Source organism: Periophthalmus magnuspinnatus, chromosome 24 (genome assembly GCF_009829125.3).
Source record: "Periophthalmus magnuspinnatus isolate fPerMag1 chromosome 24, fPerMag1.2.pri, whole genome shotgun sequence".
In the NCBI taxonomy this organism is placed as follows: domain Eukaryota; kingdom Metazoa; phylum Chordata; class Actinopteri; order Gobiiformes; family Gobiidae; genus Periophthalmus; species Periophthalmus magnuspinnatus.
The window spans coordinates 16,556,621-16,580,008 of record NC_047149.1 but is presented as its reverse complement, the minus strand read 5'-3'; the positions used below and the strand labels follow the sequence as shown (position 1 = coordinate 16,580,008).

Sequence of the window (23,388 nt, the reverse complement as noted above, 5' to 3'; positions counted from 1 at the left end):
CAGATTTAAAACTGCTGGCAAACTCTATTGACTGGAGTGGAACAAATCTCTGATCACATGACATATGAGAAGTCACACAGAGTATATTGTATCACTGCTTTTCTTTGAGGAGTTGAACATAGATAATGTAGTTTACCTTTGTAGATTGAAGTGTGAACTGTCGATAAACTTTACAGTCAATTTGGCACAGATACCTGACTGAGTTTGTGCTAGTGTACTTAACATATACTTTACACAAATTCTAAATGTGTTGATAAAACATAACCAAATCTCATACATTTCAGCACAAAGTATTTAACTCATGCAATCCTGGTTATAGATAATAATACTCATAAATTGAACACAACAATATGGAAACAAGGACTTTGAATGTAACAGATTCACCATTAACATTCTATTAGTTATTCTATTACTAAGGAATACAGTTTTTTGACTTTGGAGACCTATTGTAAAACCTGCAGGGCACAAGGCGCATTTGATCAGACATGCACACTGCAACAATGATACAAATGTTTTGAGAGATTTGAAGGAATTTCTTTTACACTTGGGTCAAACTCAAAGGAAAAAATAGGAAAATAGGCTCAATTAAACCCATGTAGATAGTTACAGGCTATAAAGTTATCAGTGTGACTCTTACGTGATGCTGAAGAATGTAGGCTTCCAGGTTGGGTTGGTTGGTTGGTAACCACAAGGTATCTTTCCAATAGATGACAACCAAAGAAAGTAATATAGGGAAGGCTGTTACTGCAGATTTTGTGAAGCTGCAAAGTAAACAATGATTTAGTATAGATCAACCTTCAACCAATTTTTATTTAATTCAAATAATTATTTTTAAGCCAATAGCATTGTTATAATTGTGTTTGACTGTTTTACAAGGCCTATCAAACAACAGTGGCCATTAACGTTCCCAAAATGTAATAGAACTGCATGAAAATATTATGCAAAGCAGTTTTAATAATATAAAGATTATCTACCAATACTTCCTCATTCCAGTTAACTTTGAAAACAGAAGTCACGTTGGCTCTTTCTTGAGGATGATTGGCAGGAGGACACCAAAGCAAAAGCCAACCGTATCTCGTGGTCAAGACTTGACACTGCGCATGCGTGAAACATGGAGCCGAGAGCCGCTAAGTTCCGTCTTCAGTTCCGTTCACAACAAGTCGATTTTGGCTGTAAATAGACTTTAATCTCACCAATCGGATGCACGTAAGCGGCCAGGTAGGATATATTTTCAATAATTTTCCAGAGTATGTTTTTTGTTATGACAAGCCAAAGCGACTATTTTCACTTTTTGCGCAAAGTGGTCAAAATGCGTTAAAAGTGTAAAAGCAAGTAAATAGGCTCCTGTTGTTGTCTTTCACTACGAAAACACTAAGAAAACAGTGTTAAATTTTATAGTCGGTCTCACTGAAGTAGTGACTCATGGTGAAGATTTTAGAGAGCAGCTGTCAAACTAGTTTTCGTAGTTAAGCTAACTTATTATTTCCAATCCTCATATTCAACTGGGTGTGTTTCGGCCTGTGGACCTAAAAGATTAAAATACAGCTGAAAATATAATGCGACTTTATTGGGTCTCGTGACATGTCAGTGTGACAGACCTTGTTAAGTCTGGGAAAGGTGTGGCCCCCGGGCCCCCTTTGAACCGATCCACAATTAAACTTGGACAAACTGATTTTAGAGGTATTGATCGAGACTGTTTTTGTTCCAATGTGATAGTTAGTACTCTCATAATGTTCTACGATGTTTCAACTACAGTGAGCTAGTTCAGGCAGATTTATCTGTTTGTTTGTTTATTTATTAATTAATATAAGACTGTATTAAAGTAGCCAGTGAAGAAAGGCAAGGCAAGGCAAGGCAAGTTTATTTGTATAGCACAATTCGTACACAAGGTAATTCAAAGTGCTTTACAGAATAAGAAAGACATTAAAATCACACAAATCAAACATAAATAATCACAAATAATCATCATAAAATCAACATTAAAAGAGAAGAGTGCAGAATAAAAACCTGTCAGTCATATGCACAGCTAAACAGAACTGTTTTGAGTCTGGATTTAAACATTGTCAAAGTAGAGGCCTGTCTCACATCTTCAGGAAGACTGTTCCAAGTTTTAGCTGCATAAAATTTAAACGCTGATTCCCCATGTTTAGTCCTGACTCTGGGCACCAGCAGGAGGCCGATCCCTGAAGTCCTCAAATTGCGAGATGGTTCATATGGCACTAACATATCGGAGATATACTTTGGACTTAGGCCATGGAGAGACTTATACACAAGCAGAGCTGCTTTAAAGTCTATTCTTTGAGCTACAGGAAGCCAGTGCAGAGACCTGAGCACAGGACTTATGTGCTCATACTTCCTGGTTCTAGTCAGGACCCGAGCAGCAGCGTTCTGGATGTACTGCAGCTGTGTTAAGGCTCGTTTGGAGAGGCCAGTGAGCAGGCCGTTACAGTAGTCTAACCTACTGGAGACAAATGCATGGATAAGTCTCTCTAAGTCTGGCTTTGACAGTATACCTTTGATTTTTGCAATGTTTTTTAGGTGGTAAAAAGCTGCAGATGTTATTGATTTGATGTGGCTGTTAAAGTTCAAGTCTGAGTCCATTATTACCCCTAGATTTCTAGCCTGATTTGAAGGTTTTAGAGAGAGAGACTGGAGGTGACTGCTGACACTTTCTCTATGTTTCTGTGGGCCAAAGATGATAACTTCAGTCTTGTCTGAGTTTAGCAGAAGAAAGTTGTTTTGCATCCACACACTGATCTGTTGGATGCAGTGGCAGAGTGAATCCACTGGTCCATATTCACCTGCTGCTAGTGAGACATAGATCTGAGTGTCATCTGCATAGTTGTGGTAAGACACATTATTGCTGCGTATTAACTGGCCTAACGGCAGCATGTAGAGATTGAACAGCAGGGGTCCCAGGATTGAACCCTGGGGCACCCCACAGGTCAGGGACATTTTTATCTGATATACATTTTCCAATTTCAACAAAATACTCCCTGTTTTCTAAATAGGACTTGAACCAGTTTAGTGCCGTACCAGAGATGCCCACCCAGTCCTCCAGTCTCTGTAAGAGGATCCCATGATCAACAGTGTCAAAAGCAGCACTCAGATCTAACAGGATCAAGACTGAGACTTTGCCTGCATCAGTGAAAGAAAGCCTATCATTATGATTTATTTAGTCTTACAATATTCAGTGTTATGTCCCCATTGCAGTGCATTTTTTTTGTATCTTCCATGATTGTTATCAGATTGTCACACCTTTTCTGTGTGGTTTCCTAAAGAAGTTTGTTCTGAACCATTCATGCATGAAAATGATTGCTATTATTAGTGCAGCAGAGCTATTTGGCATAGCTAAGTAAAGATAATTTATCAAATAACAAACCGCATTGATAATAACTTGACTTTCATTTCTAATTTTCACAGAGTGATAGCCATGTCGTCTGAGTGGTGGAATCAGTGGCTTGTTTCCAATGGCAGCTCTGCCTTTAACTTCACAAAATGCTTCAGCTCCAACCAAAGCAGTGTCCTGTACGGGAACAACTTTGGAGGGATACCAATTGTGCTTTTTCTGGATTTCTGTGTCTTCATGGTATGTATTGTCGTTACAATGTTTACATAACTTGTCTACTTTTTTTACATTAACTTATTTTTATCCCCTGATAGTTCCTTTTGATCCTTTTCTCTATTATACGAAAACAATTCTGGGACTTTGGACGGTTAGCGCTGGTGGCTGAAAGTGAGGGGTATGTTGACTATTTCAATTGCAAATTTTTTTCACATTGATGCTGTTTTGGTTAATTATTTATATTATTATTAATGACATAATTAATAAATAATGAATCATGACTTATTTTTATATTAGGTTTAACGATTTTGGACACCGTAACTATGGTCGCATGTCGTCCTTTCTGTCAAGCACAGATGAACATGATCACGAATTGGTATGAAAAAAATATATCATCATTTATCTCACAGTATTTAAAAATTTTTTTTTTATCTTTCTTGTTGTTTAGGGCTTTTTCTCGTGGGTGCCTTACATTGTGAGAATGGAGTTAGTATCTATGCTATTAAACTTAATCTCCAATATCCAGTGTCTTAAATATGTCATGCTTTTTAATTGTTAAACAATACTTGTTTTGTTGCAGGGATAGGAAAATTAAAGATAGATGTGGGATAGATGCTACAAATTACCTCTCCTTTCAACGCAATCTGATCTTCTTACTTATTGTCATAACTGTCGCTTCCCTTGGAATTATTTTACCTGTGAACCTGACTGGGAACCTTTTAGGTAAGACTTATCTGAATAGTAAATAATTTTTAAAAAAAAGATATTGACTCAAATGTAATTGTAATTTGTATGAATGATTATTTTTGATTGTACATAGACAACCCACTAAATTTTGGAAGAACAACCATAGCCAATCTTCCAAGTGGGTAAGGCCTATGACAGTAGATAAATTGCCTCTGTCTTATTGGTCTACTATTCTATTTAACTGTCATGTATGTGACTAACTGTATATTATATCTCTATGTTGCACAGAGACTTGCTGCTATGGCTGCATACAATCTTTGCAGTACTTTACTTGATGCTGACAGTTGTTTTTTTACGACGCCACACTTCACAAATGAAAGACATGCGGAAAGAAATAGTAAGCCTATAAAAGAGTGTGTGTATGTGTGTATATATATATGTGTATGTGTATATATATATATATATATATATGTATATATGTGTATATATGTATATATATGTGCATATATATGTATATATATGTATATATATATATGTATATATATATGTATATATATGTATGTATGTGTATATATGTGTATATATATGTATATATATATGTATATATATATGTGTATATATATGTATATGTGTATATATGTGTGTGTGTGTATATATATATATATATATATATATATATATATATCTATATATATATATATATATATATATATATATATATCTCAACACTTATAGACAATGCATTTTTCTTTTCATTCCTTTTCAGGCTAGAAATACATTGTTTGTTACTTCAGTGCCAAAAACGGCAACAGAAAATGACGTAAGGTCTCATTTTACGTAAGTATCTTTCAGTAGAACAGGCCTTTTGTTGTGAATTTAACCTTGTTGCTCAATGTCCTTGTTGTTTGATCATTTCCAGAGACGCGTACCCAACCTGCCGCGTGTGTGATGTGACTCTGGGCTTTGATGTAGCTAAACTCATGCACCTTGATAAAGAAAGGTACACTAGATAGAGTGTTTGGTAAATATGAACTGATAAGTAACACTGTTTTTATTCATTCTTTACTGTAATGTTTTCCACAGTGTTGCACCACAAATGCCATGTGGTAGCAGCTTAAAATCTCAGTGCATACAATTATTTTATACTCTGGAGCTACGTTACTTTTTATTAATAATGCAATATTTAGTTTTTCATTGTCACCTTACATTTTGGCACATTATACATTCACAAGCCTGTCACACTCTAGTGGTGAAAGACTTCTGATACACAGCTGTCAATCTGTAACAGTCACCCCCTTTTAGAGACACTATGTTCATCCATAGACATTCAGTGGGTGCTCCTTGTAAAGAGATGATACTTACTCTAATGATTGGGTGTAACTTAAATGGTTGTTGACAAAGTACACTGTGTTAAGCATTTAGAAAGAGGGTGGATGTTTGCTTTGAGTCTTCTGCTTGACATTACTGTTAACCACCATTGTCTAATAATGTGTTTGCACGTTCTTTTATATTTAAGAGTTCGTGCTGGAAAAAATTTGCGTTACTACGAGAAGGTGTTTGAGAATACAGGCATACGTGAAATGATCAGCCCCAGAGTGTGTGGTCACCTCTGCTGCTGCGCCTCATGTGAAAAGGTGAGAGAAATTCACAAAAGTTACATAAAATATTTGTGAATATATTACAGCCTGAAAGAGACCTATTATGCTTTTTAGGATAGTAGTAAATAAAATTTAACATATGTAGATCATTATTGCACATTTTGTTCATTGTAAAACACAATATTGATTTAAAGGTCTAAATAATAAAAACGACCCGTCAGCCCTTTCCATTCCTCTCATTTCAAGTAGTGGATTTTCATTTACATGTTTTTTTATTGTTAAAAATAGCTATGTGACATGTTTTAACCTCTTACAAATGCACAACCAAGTTTGACCGTTTTTAATAACCAAATAAATTCTGAGCAGTGGGTGGAGATTAGACTTTACGGAGCACCCAATCCTCAAATGCAGGACAATACAGGGTTAGTGAACCATGCAACAATCCATAAAAAAACAACATTGAGTAAGCTTATGACGAGGGAACACTTAACACATAACATTGCTAAAGTTCCTATGACAAATTAGACTACTCATTTTACTAAAACATTTTTAGCAAAGATCATTAAATTTAGGTTTTTGCTACAAATCTTTTTTTTTTTCCCTGTTTGGCCATTTTTTCAGGTTTCAAATTTGTACATTGGGGAAAAACACCTCACCTAATGTACACAAAAATCATGTTTTGACAAATAAAAACATAAGAAAACACCTTGTATTTTGTTGAAATAATGTTGACAGTATCAGAAAAAATTGCGTCTTATATGTAAATTTTACCTAACTTTTGGAAAGAATTCTCCTTGGTGTAATGTCATCAATACAGAACTCTCTACTTTCTGTCATTTTCAACATACATTTCAAGTTTTCTTCACAAACTGTCTCTTGATTGGTGTAAAACTATCACTTATATGTAACTACAGATATTTTCCCACCACATTAAAGGTCCTATATATTGCAAAATGGACTTTTGTGAGCTTTAAGCCATATCAAAACATGCCTGGAGTTGTTTCATTCACACATGTTTGAGTAAGCCTTTATTATTAGTCTGTCTACATCTCCAAACCTCAAAATGCCCTGTTCCACCTTGTGATGTCCTAAAGCAGTAGTTTTCAAGTTAACAGCTACCTTTTACCTCTCTGTAGAGATTAGCAACTCCAGGGCTGAAATTATCCAAATGATTCTAGTGAAGGAGTATGAAGTTTAAAAACACAGTGGAGCAATTCCTGTATGACAAGGTGGAACAGAGTGCTTTTTGTTTGAGTTTGTGAGTTCAACATGTGTGAATGAAATAGAACACAACTCAATTTCAATTCAGTTTCAATTTCAATTTTATTTTTCACAAGCAAAGCATACATATATACATGCACATACACATACCGTACATTATAAATTTATGTATAATACATACATACGCACACACACACACATCCACATAGTTTACATACACACACCCATATGAGCAGAGAGAAGATCCAATGCAAGAACTTGTGCCACACTAAGTAAGTCAGGCACTATACCTTTCCAGTAGTTTGCATTTTAGAGATCTTTTAAATAAAACTCCAGGTATGCATTTAATGATGAAACAACATTATAACATAGATCAGAAAATGGCTTAATGTGAGCCTTTTAAGTAAAAATTAGGGAATCATCGAAACCTCATACATACTTTAAGAGCTCATAGAAGCTGATTTTACATAGTATGTCCCCTTTAACTACTTAACATTAATTGCATTATTATTTTATTTTATTTAGGTTGATGCCATAGAGTTCTACAGCAACAAAGAAAAGCTGTTACTTGAAGATTTCAGACAAGAAGCAGAAAAGGTTCCAGAATATCCTTTGGGAATGGCATTTGTGACCCTGCAGAATGAGGGAATGGCCAAATTGTAAGTAAAAACATCTTCAAACTTTAACTGCTAGTAATGATAAACATATTGGTCACTGCTTACAGTTTTACCTTATAATTCTCATTTTCTTTTGTCAGCATATTAAAAGATTTTAACGCAGTGGATTGTAGCCAGAGTTGCTGTTGTGGAAGAGAGCCTCAGCCATCCCAGTATAGTGGACCTCTGAAAGTGAAGAAGTGGACAGTTAGTTTTGCACCACATCCCAAAAACGTGTATTGGTAAGATAACACAACCACTACTAATGTCTTACTTTATCATTTGTTGTGTATTTGTTATGTGGTGCATTCATGTGATTATTGTTTCTTTGTTCTTACTTATACACTGTTGCAGGACTTTCTTTATTTGTATTTATTTAGTTGTGTAATATGGGCATATCAGTTACATTGGATTTTAAGTGTTATAGCAAAAGTGACTTTCCACACCTGTCCATAGGGGGCTTTTAACGGGATTTACAGTCCAGAAAAGAATGTTTAAAGTTCTACACCTAAGTACAAATTTACATAAGACAAGGTCAATTTCAAACATTATATGAGCACCTTAGGCCTAACTTCAACCACAGTTTCAGTATCCTGTTGAGCATGTTTGGGTCAGTATTGCGGAGGAATGTTGAGATGATTGAGATTTTCCACTCATGAGTCACGATGTTGTGTTCTGACAGGGAAAACCTCTCAGTGCGGGGCGTGATGTGGTACCTGCGTTACATACCACTCAACATTTTACTGTTTTTCCTTCTGACCTTCCTCACAACTCCCACCATCATCATCAACACAATGGACAAGTTCAACGTTACTAAGCCCATTAAAGATCTCAATGTAAGAGTTGTATATCTTGCTTTTGCTGCTTCTACCATGTCTATATTTGACATCTTTTAAGCTGACGACATGAGGTTTTCACAATATGGCCTTTCCATTTATAACTTGTCATTTCAGAGTCCTATAATCAGTCAGTTCTTCCCCACTCTCCTGCTCTGGTCCTTCTCTGCACTACTGCCCACTGTAGTGTACTATTCCACGCTTGGAGAGGCTCACTGGAGCAGGTAAGAAATTTGTAGTAATTTACTTTGTACAGTAGCAACTTATAATTTTTTTTTTCCTCTTTATCTCTCCCTTTTTCTAGGTCCAGTGAGCAGTTGAGTATGATGAGGAAGCTCTATTTTTTCCTGCTTTTCATGGTGCTTATACTGCCATCACTTGGACTAACAAGGTACTGTTGGTCAATATAGTTGCAGTTTTTGTTGTCAAATTCAAAGTTAATATGTTAGAAAAACGTATTTATATATTTTTCTTTTATAGTATTTACCAACTTTTATTTTTGTTATACTCTAAATATATTTTTGTTCATATTTTTGTCCAGTCTTGCTGTTTTCTTCAGATGGCTGTTTGATAAGAGTTTTCTAGAGGATGGATTGCTTAATGGAAAACTAAGATTTGAGTAAGTTGTTGTTATTTAAAAAATCACAACTTTTTATTTTAGACTTTTTTCAGAAACGTTTTATCTTTACCAGGTGTGTGTTCCTCCCGGACCAAGGCGCTTTCTTTGTTAACTACGTCATTGCCGCGGGTTTGGTGGGCTCTGGGATGGAGCTGTTACGGTTACCAGGGTTACTTCTGTACACAGTTCGCCTGGCCTGTGCTCGTTCTGCTGCAGAGAGGAAATACGTGAAGCAGGTTTGTTTTAATGTTTCTGTTTAAAAGGGTATTGTAATCTGAAGGTATTACTTGGGATATTATGGTTTTGCTTTTTGTATGTTTGTTTGCAGAATCAAGCTTATGAGTTTGAGTATGGGGCTATGTACGGCTGGAGCCTCTGTGTGTTCACTGTAATCATGGCCTACAGCATCGTATGTCCCATTATTGTACCTTTTGGTAAGAACCATCTCCATCTGTTATAGCAGTGCTCTGAATGTATAATCTATGTTTTTTCTATGTAATTTATCATGATGCTTCACATGACTGTGTATATGTGTATATATATATATATATATATATATATATATATATATATATATATATACACATATACACATATACACATACATACATACATACATACATACATACATACATACATACATACATACATACATACATACATACATACATACATACATACATACATACATACATACATACATACATACATACATACATACATACATACATACATACATACATACATATTTATATATATATATTTTTTTTTTTCCAGGTTTACTGTACATGCTCCTGAAGCACCTAGTGGACAAACACAACTTATACTTTGCCTACCTCCCCGCGAGCCTGGACAAGAGGGTACACATTGGAGCTGTCAATCAAGCCATGGCTGCTCCCATCATCTGCCTTATATGGCTTTACGTTTTCTCTGTGCTCAGGACCGGTTAGGAACATTTTCATTTTTTTACCATGTGGATTCGGTGGCATACCTACTCACGTTTTGATTTTCTGTGTTAATCTGTGTGTTTAGGTTTTATGGCTGCCACATCCCTTTTCACACTTGTGGTGCTGTGCATCACTATCGGTATCTGCCTCTGCTACACCTGCTTTGGCGTTTTTAAGTATCTCAGTCCACACAATTATAAGGTGAGTTTTAATGTAACCTAAAATTATTTAATGTGTAAAATGGAAAAGGTATCAAAAAAACTCTTTTACTATATTTAATTGCAGGTTTCAGATGAGGATGATGACGATGCAGTGGAAGGAGGAGAAGAACACACCATGGTAATCTTAATTCTGGTAGTTTTAATATTTTAAAAGCCTTGTACCCAATCAACCATGACTGAAAAACATGCTAGCCCAAACCACGTAATGCCTTCACTCACACATTTGTTGAACTAATACAGGCAAACATGTCTGACAGTTTTTTCCACCTAGTTCTCATCCTGATTGGACAAAAGTGTCTCTATAAAAATGCCTTGTATAGTGTACAGATGCTATCGTTCGGTTTCATTTTTTCTCAACTAACTGCTATTATATTATAGCTTATTTTGTCAAGGGCATTGTCCTGAACTACAAGAAATTAATACATTTTTGAATTTCTTGAGCTATAGCGACAGTTGTATCTTCTCTTTCATAGGTCTACCTACCCAGAGTGCTTAATACCAAATCTCCAGCCCAGCCCCAAGAGGAGCCCCCAAAATCAAACTTTTATGGTTCAACAGAGGACAGCCCTAACTATGACACAACTGCAGTGAAGGACAATGCTTCAGATACATGAGTCAGTGAACTGCATCAAATATTTTTTTATATACCAAATATACACAGCCAAAAGGGTATTATTGCTATGTTTCCAGTTAAGACTCTGATATTGATGATGGGTACATAATGTTTATACTGCCATTGCAAATGCCAAAGTCATAAAAAAAAACATTTGTTACTGTATAATGCCAGTGCTAACCTGCCAAGAGAATCTCCTTTTAAATTCACTTTTATACTCTATTTATTAATTAGTTTATTATTTTTCCTTGGCTTGTTCAAGGTTTAAAACTTCACAACATTAAGTGAATATAAATGTAATTAATTGTCACAGTATTTAATAAACCAACTCTTGTATGTTTGTTACTTTTGCAATGCTTGAAATTTGCAAGAAGGATCATTGCCATATGCTCCGTGTGCCACTGGAGGGCACTGTGTGCTTTCTTTAAAACATCACTTGGCACTAAACACACAGCACCACTTAAAGTATGTCTAAGTTATTCAGGCGCTGGAATGAATGTTTTACTGTGTAGCTTTTCCAGTAGCTCCACCCCTCACCTGATCCTTTCGTGTTAACCGACTTGTATAGCTGTCCTTCCCTTTTGGTCACACCACCTGCCTCAGCTAAAAGACAACACAGTGGACACAGTTGTTAAATATGGCTAATGAAGTGCTAAGTTTTCTCCTATTGTTAGCATTGTATACAAAACTACTGAGCATAAGAGATCGGTGAACTTCGTAATGTTTACATAATAGATTGATTGCCCCTCATCTCAGCATTAAACTTTTGTAATTATGAATTTATTTAGTTTTACCTTGACCTTACTTTGGTACAAATTGGCTTAATGTAATATTATGTATAGGTGATGAAGCAGCAAACATGAGTATTATGGAAGGTATTTAAAAAAATGTGAAATTACAATAGGTCACAGTACAGAATTGGTTAAATTCATAATGAGATAAATAAATAAACTTATGTAACAGAATGTCATGAGAAAGCAATGTCTGGTTAGACTACAAAACCACTAATAAGTTGCAGATACTGTATTCTCATGTGGTCTAAATGTTTTGCATTTGCTATCAAAACACCACTAACAATGGCTTTGCATGTGTTGTGTATATAATGGTTGTTCTCGCTCAATAAAGCAGAGGTTATGTGAATAGCTCAGCCAATGACACACTATATTCTGACCCAACTTCTGACCACAGACTAAAACTTCAAATACTGTCAGTGCCTAAATGTCTTCTCAATGGGAAAAGATTCCAATTGTGGAAATTGATTTTCATATTCCCTAATGTCCCTAATGTGATTTTTTTTTTTTTCTTTTTTTTTTATAATAACCTACCAAAACTTGCAAAACAACTTTTTTAAGGTGTAAGGTCATTTCTTGGGGCTGTGTTTTGTTACTGTATGATTTGTAGGAGGATTGGGAGACTGTTTTTAAATAAATGCAAACAAAATTCATTCAAGCTTTTGTCACCATTTCTGACGCTCTTCAAATGTACACGCGAATCATGTAAAAACATATTGCAGTTCTTTTGTTTTACAGAAAAGTCTAGTATTATTATGCAACACTAAGACTAAAATACAGTTATAAATAGATTTTAAACCTCAAAATTACATTAATCTCAGAAGTATTTTTAAAGTTTTGATACAACTATTAATCTCGGCTTTTCCTTATGTGCAGCCTGGTGAACCTGCTGCCCCCAGTCACAGTATTGTTGCGTCTGTGCCTTTGTAAAACACAGACACTATTATGCAGTCACTCCACTTCCTCTTCTCTCTCAGCATTCACTTAATTGTACACTCCCAGGCTACGAGAACCAAGTAAGAGCTTATTTGTGTGTCTGTATGTGTGTAACAAATAAGAATTAAACCCATTTGGAGTTCTGGGTCTGGTCGTTTAGGGTCAAGTTTTCTTCATGTCACCCTCAAGATCGATGGATGTGACCTCCGGGTGCCCTGATTTGTATATAAACATTGCTGGGGCCAAGATGCAGCGTGAGATAGTGCCAGCCAATCACAGTGCTGGGCCTTGGTGTTCCATGGCACTCCCATCTTTTGTCGGTCAGGATTAGCGCCGTGGTAACGCTGGTCTCTGGGGAGCTGAGGTTCCCAGAGCTGTGGGATGGGGGCCACAAACACTACTGCTGCTGATGAGAGAGGTACTTCTGTCTAAGGGCCAATGGGGTTTAAAGAGCAGTGTATGTCTTGTTACTTCTGCTACACACTCCCCTACTCTCAATCTATAATGAGGTGCCATCCAAACCCAGAAATGTTCATATTACCGGTATATACTTTTGAAATTACATGTACTGGAGACTCTAAAAACATTCAGCCAAGTTAAGCTACTATTTCCACACATTTCCCAAATGTAAAAAAGCATCGACCATTGTGTTATTTTACAGAATGTAGACCTATAAAAATAACACTCTCAGACTATTCATGACTTTCAGCTTCGTACTATATGGAACATTTGAGGAGTTTTTACTGTGGAATAATATGTATTTAAGTTGTTAATTTCTATGGCCTAATTTCTTATCATTCTGAAGCCCATGGATAGGGCCTTTCACTTCTTCATTCTTCCTCTACCAACCCCCATTTGATGCGCATCAATTATGAACCATTGCCACACTTTAGGCACCAGCAAGTTATAGTATTTTGCAATTACACAAGACTTTCTTGTATTTATACCACATTATTTATACCACATTACAACTACAAAGATAATTACTCCTAACAGAGAATGTTAAATCATCATTTTAAATACTGGTGTGTAGGTGGGGGGAAAATATATAACCTATCATCTTCAATTCCTGCTTTTTTAGTTTAACTGTAGATCCCACCATAAGTGAACTTGTGTAGGTTGGTGAAGAGGCAGTCCCTAGTCTGCTTGTATACAGAGTACAGAAGAAGAGAAGTCACCCCACTCTCTGGCTTTCTCAATGAGCCAACAGAGCTCTGAGCCAGACTGCTGAGCTCACCAGTGCTGACCAATCACATGACTCCAAAAAGACCTTTGTTTGGGTAATCACAGCCACCACTATGAAGGAGCCAACAAATGCACTATTGGGATTAAAAAGCATATAAATAAAGCAATAAATACAAGTCAATATATATGTTACACACTACAGGAGCTATGCTTTCTTTAACTCAAATGTATTTCTTTACAGCACTTTTAATACCAGTGGTTTGATTTATATGTATTTGAACTTCTCTTGTTTTGTTGTTTCTACTGATTGTTAAGTCTCACTCATCACATTGTGTTTTTTGTATTTTTAATATATTTCATATTACTATGTGCAATTGCACAGTTCTTTGTCCTATATAGGCCCAAACAAACTCGACTCAATAATGTTTAAAGCCAAAGTTATGGCATAATCAGAACAGTGCATGTGAGGTGACTGAGTGAAGGGGCATCCTTAAGTACAGGATCTGTCTGACTCTTTTATTGTTAAAAAAAAAATTTGTTGGAAAGAAGCCAGATGTGTTTAGTGGGTAACTTCAACTACACACTGTTTTCATTGGGTTCTGGACCTGAGCCAAGAAACACCAGCAAAGAGTTCATTTAATGTCCATTTTAAAAGGGGTACATTGGGGATTTAAACACCACTCTGTCTGAAATCCAAACAAGAAAGGCACTCATGTTAAACTACTTTTAGTCCTAATGCAATTATAAAAACACTAGAGGCCTATGACTCAATCCAAGAAACTATTAGAAAAGGCGGTTTTCTCATCTTTGCAACACATTTCCTATCATTTCAGCTGTCTAACTATGTACTTTTAAAAAATACAGCAACAGACAGTTTGTTACTAAAAGCTCTAATTGTCTCACTGAACAAAAGAAAACGGATGTTGCAAAGTAAAGTTAAAATGTTCATATTGGTTTTCTGGCTCTATTGCTTTACATTCACTTCTGCCAAGCATGCAATAGCCTAACATTAGGTCGATCCAAGCATACATCCTGCCAGCTGTGCATAAGGCTTAGCTAAATCTGCCTATGACACTCCATGAAAAACTGCCAGTCCACAGTCCCACCCTGTGAGAAAGGGTTAAGCCAGTCAGCACCAAAGTCAGCACCAAGTGACAAAAAAGTTAATGGCCTATTTATGTCATTTATGAAGGTATTTATCTACCCCATAATATTTAGTTCAATATACTGGTAACATGTGCACAAAAAATGAAAAAGGAGACAAAAAGTTGTCAAATCGTTGTCCTGGCTACCCCTTTGTTGTCATTAGCAACCAAACTGGCGTGAGGCTGCGCTACACGCAACTTTAGCACCTGTGAGCTAGCCTAGCTTGAGAAACGTGCTAAAATAACCATAAACTCGCTTATTTTGTTCGCGTTTTCGGTTTAGAGTTCGGATCAATGGACTCAAACTCGTTATTATACGCTATGGAGCTCGTAGCAGGAAGCGGCCACACTCTGACTGTGGAGGAAAAGACTGTCCTGTGCACTTCGCTGGTGATTCTGAAGAAAAATTTTAAATTTAATAGAGTCTTATTTTGGGGTAAAATATTAGGATTCAAAAACGACTATTTTATTGCTCAAGGGCGAGGAGAAGACGAGATGCAAGACCAGAAGTACCTGTACAGGTAAATTCAGTCTTTACCATTAGTACGGTCATTAATACTAATTAAATAGCCTACAGTTCAAAGTAAAAGTTATTGTTTTGTCCCAGCTTCAACTGCATGGACTGGTACCTGCTTCCCCCAGCCACTGACTCTATGATCCAGGAGGTGTTCAAAGCTGCCAAAGGTCGCTTCATGGGTGACCCCTCTTATGTTTATGAGGATGTTGAGATTCAGAGAAAAGGGGAAGGTGAAGAGGCTATAGCAGAGGAAATAGTGGTAAGTGATGCTTTTATACTAATGTACTCCAAATGGATTGTGTATATCTGTTACAAAAAAATCTGTGTTTTGGTGCAGATTAAAGTGACAGAGGAAAACAGACTGGCAGCAACAGTTTATCAAATTGATCAGGAAGTGTCTGTGGTTCCAAGGGGCGCTTTTATCAAAAGTCCACATGAGCTGGTGCAAGTAAATCTCAGCTTTGGGGGTAAATTGTACTAATATACTACTTCTACTATCAAGTAGCCTAATAAGTGTGCAATTAGATAAATAAACCTCTGTATACAATTCCCAGGCCTGACTTATTCAGAAGCTGGAAAACTGGACAATTTCCTGCATTTCACTAAAAAGAAGAATATGAAGAAAAAATCTATACTGGAAATGGCTGATCTGAACCCAGTGATGGACTTCATGGATCTACTGAGTGATGATATTCCCAAAGGTAAGCAAGCACAGCTTAGTACACAGTTACAACTATATTAGTCAAAAAAATACATTTTAAAGTCATTTTCCAAAGTGTGCTCCAAATGTTATCCTCGATTAAATCCCAATGGACCACAGAGATGGCATTGAATGAAAATGGGCAGATGCTTGTTCAAAGACTTTCTTTCCCATAATTTGGTCTGGCGTAAGTTATTACGCTCATTGTCTGCCCACACCACCAAATAAAGTTGCTTTTATAGTGGAAGAATTCTCATTAGTTTTCTCATCAATTTCTTATTAAAGATGGCAGAGCTCCTTTTTGCAGTATCAAAAGAAATTCAGCTGGGAATTTAGTGAAGATTTACTGGATGCAGTGATGCCAGACTAGTCCAGACTTGCACATATTTGTGTACAGGCCAGCTTGTTTCTAACAAATTTGACTGAATTGAAGATTACATTTTTTTTCCGTGGACATAAGCAGTGGGTTGTACAAAGCATTATTCAAGAATGTTTTCAATCAATGGAGAATTTGTTGACTTTAGGGTAGTCATAATGTCAAATGTTGTTATGATTATTTTGAGAAGAAACATCACAATATCACAGTTATTCACAGTTATTGGCACCATGACCAAACTGTAGTGAAATCCCTCACTCTCATTGTCTAAAACATTTATATGTGACCATTTTGAGAAATCAAACTGACACTTTCTGAATTCTTAATTAGATTAAGACTTGTTTTTGCTTCAAAAACATTCACAATGATTTTTACTTACCATCAATTATCCAAATAATCTTTACATCCCTAGTTGATTTATTTATTTTGATTTATGAAACAGTACACCAGCAAAGGACTAAAGACGTGTAAGTTGTGTTTAGCTGTAGTGTATTAGTGGAAGTGTGATACATAAAAGTGAATATTGACAGACATTTTACTGGATACTCCTCTGTGACTGTGGTCCAGTGCAACAGCAGGAGAGGATATGTGCTTTAGAGGAGTAAAAATGTTTAGTGTCTGTGACTAAGCTTGCCACTCTTTGATTTAGGAGTGTAGCGTGTACTGTGTATGTTTGCGTGTGTTCTCCTCTGCAGACATTACACAGCTGTCTCAAGGCCTCGCTCTCAGCAGTCTCCTGCTGTACTGCTCCCTACTTACTGTTTAAAACCTCTATGTCCGGAGTATGTGGCATTTTCCTTCTCCTACATGAAGACAGGTGCTCCCATTTGAGAAATCCATTCAAGCATTTCATCATATAGGAACTTTAGCTTGATTTTCACTTGTATCCACTTTACTGTAGCATACTGACTTTAGTGGTGCATTGTTGGCCCATGAATTTGTCACACCCAAACTGCAACAGGTTTGACTGTGAATAGCACAAAAGCAATGATTTATTGAAGGATTTCCCTGGAGTGGCATGACGTGACTGCATCAAACATCCTTACTTCCCGTCTTAAAAAGTAAAGCCAGCCACAGACAGCTGTGTAAAGAAAGCAAGGCCCTTATATGAATGTACAATATAACTGTGTTGTATCAGGGTTTTCAAGGTAATCCTGGATACCATTATTTTCAGTTTGTAAGAAAATTGAAAAAATACCAAGACACAATAAACATATCCCAAAACTATAGTTACAACCTTAGTATTATTTTTATGAATCTTACAAAATCTAAATATGGAAAAAAAAAAACTTTCTTTCTTATAACAAAGCCATGTCATGCTATTGATTTGAACACACCCTTTTCTGAACAAAACAACAGCAAACATGCCGTTAAGGTTGGGTATAATCATAGCATCTAATATCTACTTCACATTCTTGTATATTCCATGAATGAAAAGGATTTCAACCAAAAAATGTGATTAATCAGATTTTAATGTTACACAACTGATATTTTGAACACTGTACACGTTTTCTTATTACTAAAATAATGAGCATAATTTTAGGCTCGTGGCACTTGCGGTTTGAATGCGCCAACCGTGTGTGTGTGATCCGGAGTCATCTATGGCTTGGGCTGACCTTCTACCACATCCCAATGACCCCACAGCACGGATACATCTACATTGGAGATGGGACAAGAAACCTGGACCTGCCTTTTATGCTTTAAAGAATTCTGATGCTGATATTTTGATTTACGAGATAAATAAATATGTAAAATCACTCAACTGTAGAAACATTTAGTAGTCTGAGCCAAGTCCAAATGAAGAGGCAGAGAAAATGTTAATATTTTATTAGATGCACATCTGAGAGTGAGTAAACAAAACATACCACCTACTTTGAACATGTAAAGTTGAGCTAAATGAACTTGTCAGTGACCTCACTTTAAGGGCTTTCAGAGAACCCGTAGCAGAAACTAAATATAAGGCTTTGGGTGGAGTTAAGCGGCTTTTTAAACATTTGGTTGAATAAATACAGATGGAGAAAGGGTTCCACAAAAGTATATTTGAGAGGGCAAGTCCAGTTGCTGAGTAAAAAGGTCAATTTGGGCAAAAACACGTGGTAATTTTGTATTGTTTCCATGGTCTTCTTGATGGGTCCACAGTACTTTCATCAGTGTTTGATGTACAGTGGCTTGACACCATAACACACATTGTCCAGAAGCAAACGGTGTCCTACATGCATGGGCTTCTTCTTCCACTTCAGTCCTTTTTTATAGATGGGCTTCACTGAGTTGATAGACCAATGTGTCAGGTATCTAAGAAACAAAAACAAAATGTTTAGAAGTGTTTTGCACATGATTTTTGTTACTTCAGAATAACATTATCCAGTAATAATACTGTATACTGAATATAAAACTTCAATATTACTCATCATTCAATGACAATTCGCACTCTGACAAATTCATAAAATATATTTAAATAAATGTAACATACCTGTTGAGTTTTGGTCTGGGCCTCTTGGTAGATGGGACATGACCCTCTGGAAGTTTCGGTCTGTGGTCCGGGAGAAGACCTGAACAGGAGAATATAAGACATGTGAATGAATGATGATAAATAATAATAATGTAATATAAAAGACATTATGGGACACTGGAGAACAGTAAACACACATACCTGCTCTGTGAGCCATCTGCACACACACAGCGATCTTACGATGTTCCTCAAAACAGAGACCAGTGATCCTCCGTGGCAGCATCCCTCCATCTGACCGGATGAACTGACTCAACAACAACACATCCTGACAAAAAGAAATCACACCAAAATCACTCATCTTTATATGTCAGATCCATCATTTTGATCATACTGAATTAATACGCATATGAATTACTGTACTCAAGCTAAGTAATTAACATGCCATGACAGAGCACAACATAAGTATCTTACTGTGTAATTGTATTTGTGTTGGAGATTCCACCTGTAGATGGGACATTTAGCTGCAGGGTTTGGGGGCTCTGGAGCTGGTGGTGTATCCAGTATTTTACCTTCAAGCTGTTGCAGAAAATGAAATGATTTACACAACTCCGTAATATTTAGTAAATGAATGACACACATTTTTTACATACAGTTGTGGTCTTGCCTTCTTGCTTCTCCACCACTGAAAAAACACGAAACCCCTATAGTCAAACGTTAAATCTCAATAAAATGTTGTATATGTATACAAAGCAAATAGTTATATCTGTATACGTTTAGCCCGTGGATTTAGCAGTTTTCCAAGGATACATCATAGACTATGGGCTACATACATATACATATAAAGACTGTATATGTACCTTCTATGGCTACATAGAGCTAGCCCCGACAGCGATAGATTGTTATGTTTGAAGACACTTACCCTGTCGAATCCCTCTACTCTGCACCGCCAGTATCGAAACTAAAGGTCCAGTTACATTTTGAAGATTAATCGCATTAAGTGTATTGCTGCACAGCTTTAAACTATTAAATGATGTCAACATAGACTTCAACATGCTACGCGCAGCCATATTTACTTTTTGACCTTCGCGTGCATCTCCCTTCCTGTTTGTAAATCTCGCGAGATCGACAAATCGGGAACGTGCAGGGCTTTGGGCATTACTTGAAAGACATTGCTCTCATGCAGGTAAATCAAATGTAACTTCTACAGATGTTTCATAAAGTGACAACTACTTATATAATATATATTTTGAATGAAAATAATACAGAACAATTTGTCAGCAAACATAATAGCTCAGGACAAACCTGTACGGCGCCCTCCAGGGGACTATTTACTATTTGTGAAGGAATGCAATACTTTTACAGTGTGTCCGAATGTCCACACTATTCTCTACTTAGGGCACTACAACATTTATCGATTTTACAAGATAATAAAACTTTATCAATTGGGCAGCTTGCTGCATAAACATAAGGGGTATGGGTGTTGGTGTAGTAGCCAGCCTCATTTCCTCTGTTTGGAGCGCGCTTCTTTGCCTGGACACTTCGATCTCACCAAGATGTTCTGCCACTGATTCCCTCTGGGCTCTCTCCTGTCTCCCAAGAGCACACGTGCCTTCGTGCTTGTTCAGACATAGCATCAGGCACCAGGGAATCAGTGGCATAAAGCTACCTAATTGATAAAGTTATATTATCTTGTAAAATAGATAAATAGGCTAGTGGCTAGTAGGACACATTGTATTTGTATTTGCATTCCCTAGCAAAAGTATTGTATTCCTTCGCAAATAATACAATGTTTTAGTTCTCTCTACGTCCTCTGGTGGGCACCACAGTTGTATCAGCCTGAAATAGTCTGAAAAAAGGTAGGTCTATTAATTGGCTAATTTTGAAGCAGCTGTCATGACTAAGGATACTTGGGTTCATGCTCAAAAACATTAACTATTTTCCCTTGCAAGTTGTCATTAATAAAAAAAGAACTTGAAAGAATATGTTTATGTATGACCATTTAGCAGTGAGATCACTGAAAGAAAGCACTGTCTTGTTGATCAGGTCCCTTCATTAAGAACACTTCTCAGTGCATCAGAAATGTCTGTGCTTTAGTAGGGCCTAAAAAAATTGTGTTTTAAACGTCTGGCCTCCATCGCAGACTTTGATATTTAAATTAAACATAGTCTTGTACAAACACGCCTCAGAGCTGAGGAAGAGCAGGGAGAGTAAATCAGATAGATAGATCAGATTTCCCCACATGAAAAGAACTAGTCTGACATTTTCACAGCTAGCGCCGGGGGACACTGAGCCAATGTTGCTTCGATGTCATGGTGGGGAAGTTATTGCTGTGTGGAAAAGGTTAGTGTCTTCTTCACCCTTGCTTTTTCCTAAATAAACGGCTCAAACGCAGCGTGGAGCAAGGGCTCAAGTGGAGATAAGTGTCCACAGTCACATTGCACAAAAACAAATCTCACTCGGGCTGTCTGCATTCCCCTTTTATTGTCACACGGCTTGGTTTGTTTTGTCTTTAATGTTTGGCTGCACACTGGAGGGCCCCTGCTGATAGTTTCTACTCAAGGGCCTGAACATAATAAGACCTGCTAGAAAAGCGTGGGATTCATTCTCTTGCAATTATCATTATAACAGTTCAAATTATGTCACGGTATTATCTGTTTTTCAAATTACCTTGCTGAGATTTGTCTGAAGTTGCTGGCATCCTAAATTGGCGGACACAGTCTGGTATGCAATTAAGGCACAACTGTCACTAAGAGATTTTCTTGGGTGATTAACTTGTGAGCCCTGTTGCATCCAAGGAAGTCAACTGAACACAATTAGCTTATTTTAAGGGTGAGTGTTTGCTTAAAGTCTTCAGAATTGGTTGTTAATGTATAAGTATGTGACGAGTGGAAGTAACAGCTCAGCATCATTGATAAGGCAGGGGAGCTATAAGTGCAGATTTCGGAGCATCTTCTCTTATTTGATGCGCATTAAAGCTTATAGATTCAACCCCCCATCACTTCTTAAAGCCTTCTCAGTTGCTGCACCCTCTCTCAACTCATTTTGGGGGAGTACATGCTAAATGAGATTGGCCTCTTCATCGTATTTGCTGCTCTTTGAAGAGGCTCTTATCCTGGTTTTCCCTCGACTTGGCTGCCTACAAGTGCGTCAGCTTTCATTCCCCTCGATCCTCTCACGTATGCATACACTCCACTGAATCTGTCTTTCTCGTATGCGTGCTTATGTCTGACAGACAGCCCTTGGAGTAAGTTCAATTTTTATGCAGGTTGTGTTGCCGCTGGGACAATAGCTCCAAAGGCTCCTGAGTGGCCCTGTTCAAATGTTTGAAAACATTTTGTACTCCGGCCATGCTTTTTCTGCCCAGTAGGATGCAGTTTGTTTTAGTTTTGGGCTATGGCTACCTACTGAGGTCCAGTCTCTTCTATAGATGAGATGTTTACCTGACCTCTTAAAGGGTCAACCCCAGTGGTTAGCAACAAAGAAGTGAGCTAATTCACAGTGGAATAACAGAGCATGGTCCAAGTAAAACTAATGTTGTAAATTTGTATTTTGGTATCAATATTTTTTCATTCTGAAATCCAGGAGTAGGAGTCCAGCAGGAGTAGATTTTACAAACAGAACAAACAGTGCTGTTATGAAGCTTATTTGCTCAGTAGGAAATACAAATTTTGAATGGTCGGTAGTTTTTAGCTTGTGTGAGATAAATGTGACTCATCAGTTGCTATCAACAAATTACAAAGATGTTATTATATACATATAACCTCTCTGCAGACAAACAAAAATCCTGTCTCTACATGGGGTCTTATTATTAATAAAACCTGTTGTGAAAAGCATCATTCTTTTCTTAAATGTTACTCCTCTTGGATGTACTATTTGAGTTTATTTGTATTTGTAGAACTACTGTCCTCTGGATTTGACCCTTTCTTCAACCAGTGCTTCAGTGTCTCCTATCAGGAGCAGTGGGCAACAGCAGTGTAGCCACAGATGGGACCCATCTCCACTGCCCAGAGGAAACACACCCAGACACGGTGAGAACAGGAAAACTCCACAAGGCCCCACTCCAGTGTTGAAATCTGGGATTCAACCCAGTGACATTCTGTGAGGTGAGTGCTATAACCACCTTTCTGCCCCAATTCTGTGTTGTAGTGTTACATTCTATTACTCATAAAGGTTGTTAAGAAGTATTGCAAGGTCTGGAGGGGGGCTATAAAGTCAAAATGGTATGTTTCTTGCTTTTCTTGACTGAATATGAATGACTCTCCCAATACCTAAGGTCAAATGACAGCCTTTTGCACATTTGAGCTGACATCTAAATCAAACCCCCTT

General features: G+C 37.0%; 3 protein-coding genes across 4 annotated transcripts; 2 read left to right on the top strand and 1 right to left on the bottom strand.

Annotated features, from left to right (window-relative positions):
- The first annotated feature begins 1,079 nt into the window (after positions 1-1,079).
- On the top strand, positions 1,080-12,759 carry tmem63a (transmembrane protein 63A). 2 transcript variants are annotated; one of them, XM_055232203.1, is made up of 24 exons: positions 1,114-1,218; positions 3,424-3,589; positions 3,664-3,743; positions 3,863-3,941; positions 4,014-4,051; positions 4,146-4,288; positions 4,386-4,434; positions 4,541-4,649; positions 5,019-5,089; positions 5,172-5,252; positions 5,769-5,886; positions 7,597-7,730; positions 7,829-7,969; positions 8,410-8,563; positions 8,681-8,787; positions 8,868-8,954; positions 9,105-9,182; positions 9,256-9,418; positions 9,511-9,616; positions 9,960-10,127; positions 10,215-10,330; positions 10,415-10,468; positions 10,824-10,964; positions 12,631-12,759. In XM_055232203.1, the coding sequence occupies exons 2-23, from the start codon at positions 3,434-3,436 to the stop codon at positions 10,962-10,964; spliced, it is 2,373 nt and encodes a 790-aa protein (XP_055088178.1). In that variant the 5' UTR covers positions 1,114-1,218; positions 3,424-3,433; the 3' UTR covers positions 12,631-12,759. The 2 variants fall into 2 exon arrangements, with proteins under 2 accessions (XP_033846656.1, XP_055088178.1); XM_033990765.2 differs by lacking the exon at positions 12,631-12,759 and having other exon boundaries at positions 1,080-1,218; positions 10,824-12,405.
- Positions 12,760-12,980: 221 nt separating this feature from the next.
- rsph9 (radial spoke head component 9) lies at positions 12,981-18,319 on the top strand. Its single transcript, XM_033990790.2, has 6 exons — positions 12,981-13,108; positions 15,304-15,541; positions 15,628-15,796; positions 15,875-16,004; positions 16,092-16,238; positions 18,157-18,319. The coding sequence occupies exons 1-6, from the start codon at positions 13,072-13,074 to the stop codon at positions 18,315-18,317; spliced, it is 882 nt and encodes a 293-aa protein (XP_033846681.2). The 5' UTR covers positions 12,981-13,071; the 3' UTR covers positions 18,318-18,319.
- A 111-nt stretch (positions 18,320-18,430) lies between these two features.
- mrps18a (mitochondrial ribosomal protein S18A) lies at positions 18,431-20,165 on the bottom strand. The gene is made up of 6 exons (XM_033990793.2): positions 19,982-20,165; positions 19,713-19,744; positions 19,534-19,638; positions 19,264-19,387; positions 19,084-19,162; positions 18,431-18,905 (listed from the first exon to the last, which is right to left on the bottom strand). The coding sequence occupies exons 1-6, from the start codon at positions 20,127-20,129 to the stop codon at positions 18,761-18,763; spliced, it is 633 nt and encodes a 210-aa protein (XP_033846684.1). The 5' UTR covers positions 20,130-20,165; the 3' UTR covers positions 18,431-18,760.
- Positions 20,166-23,388: the final 3,223 nt, after the last annotated feature.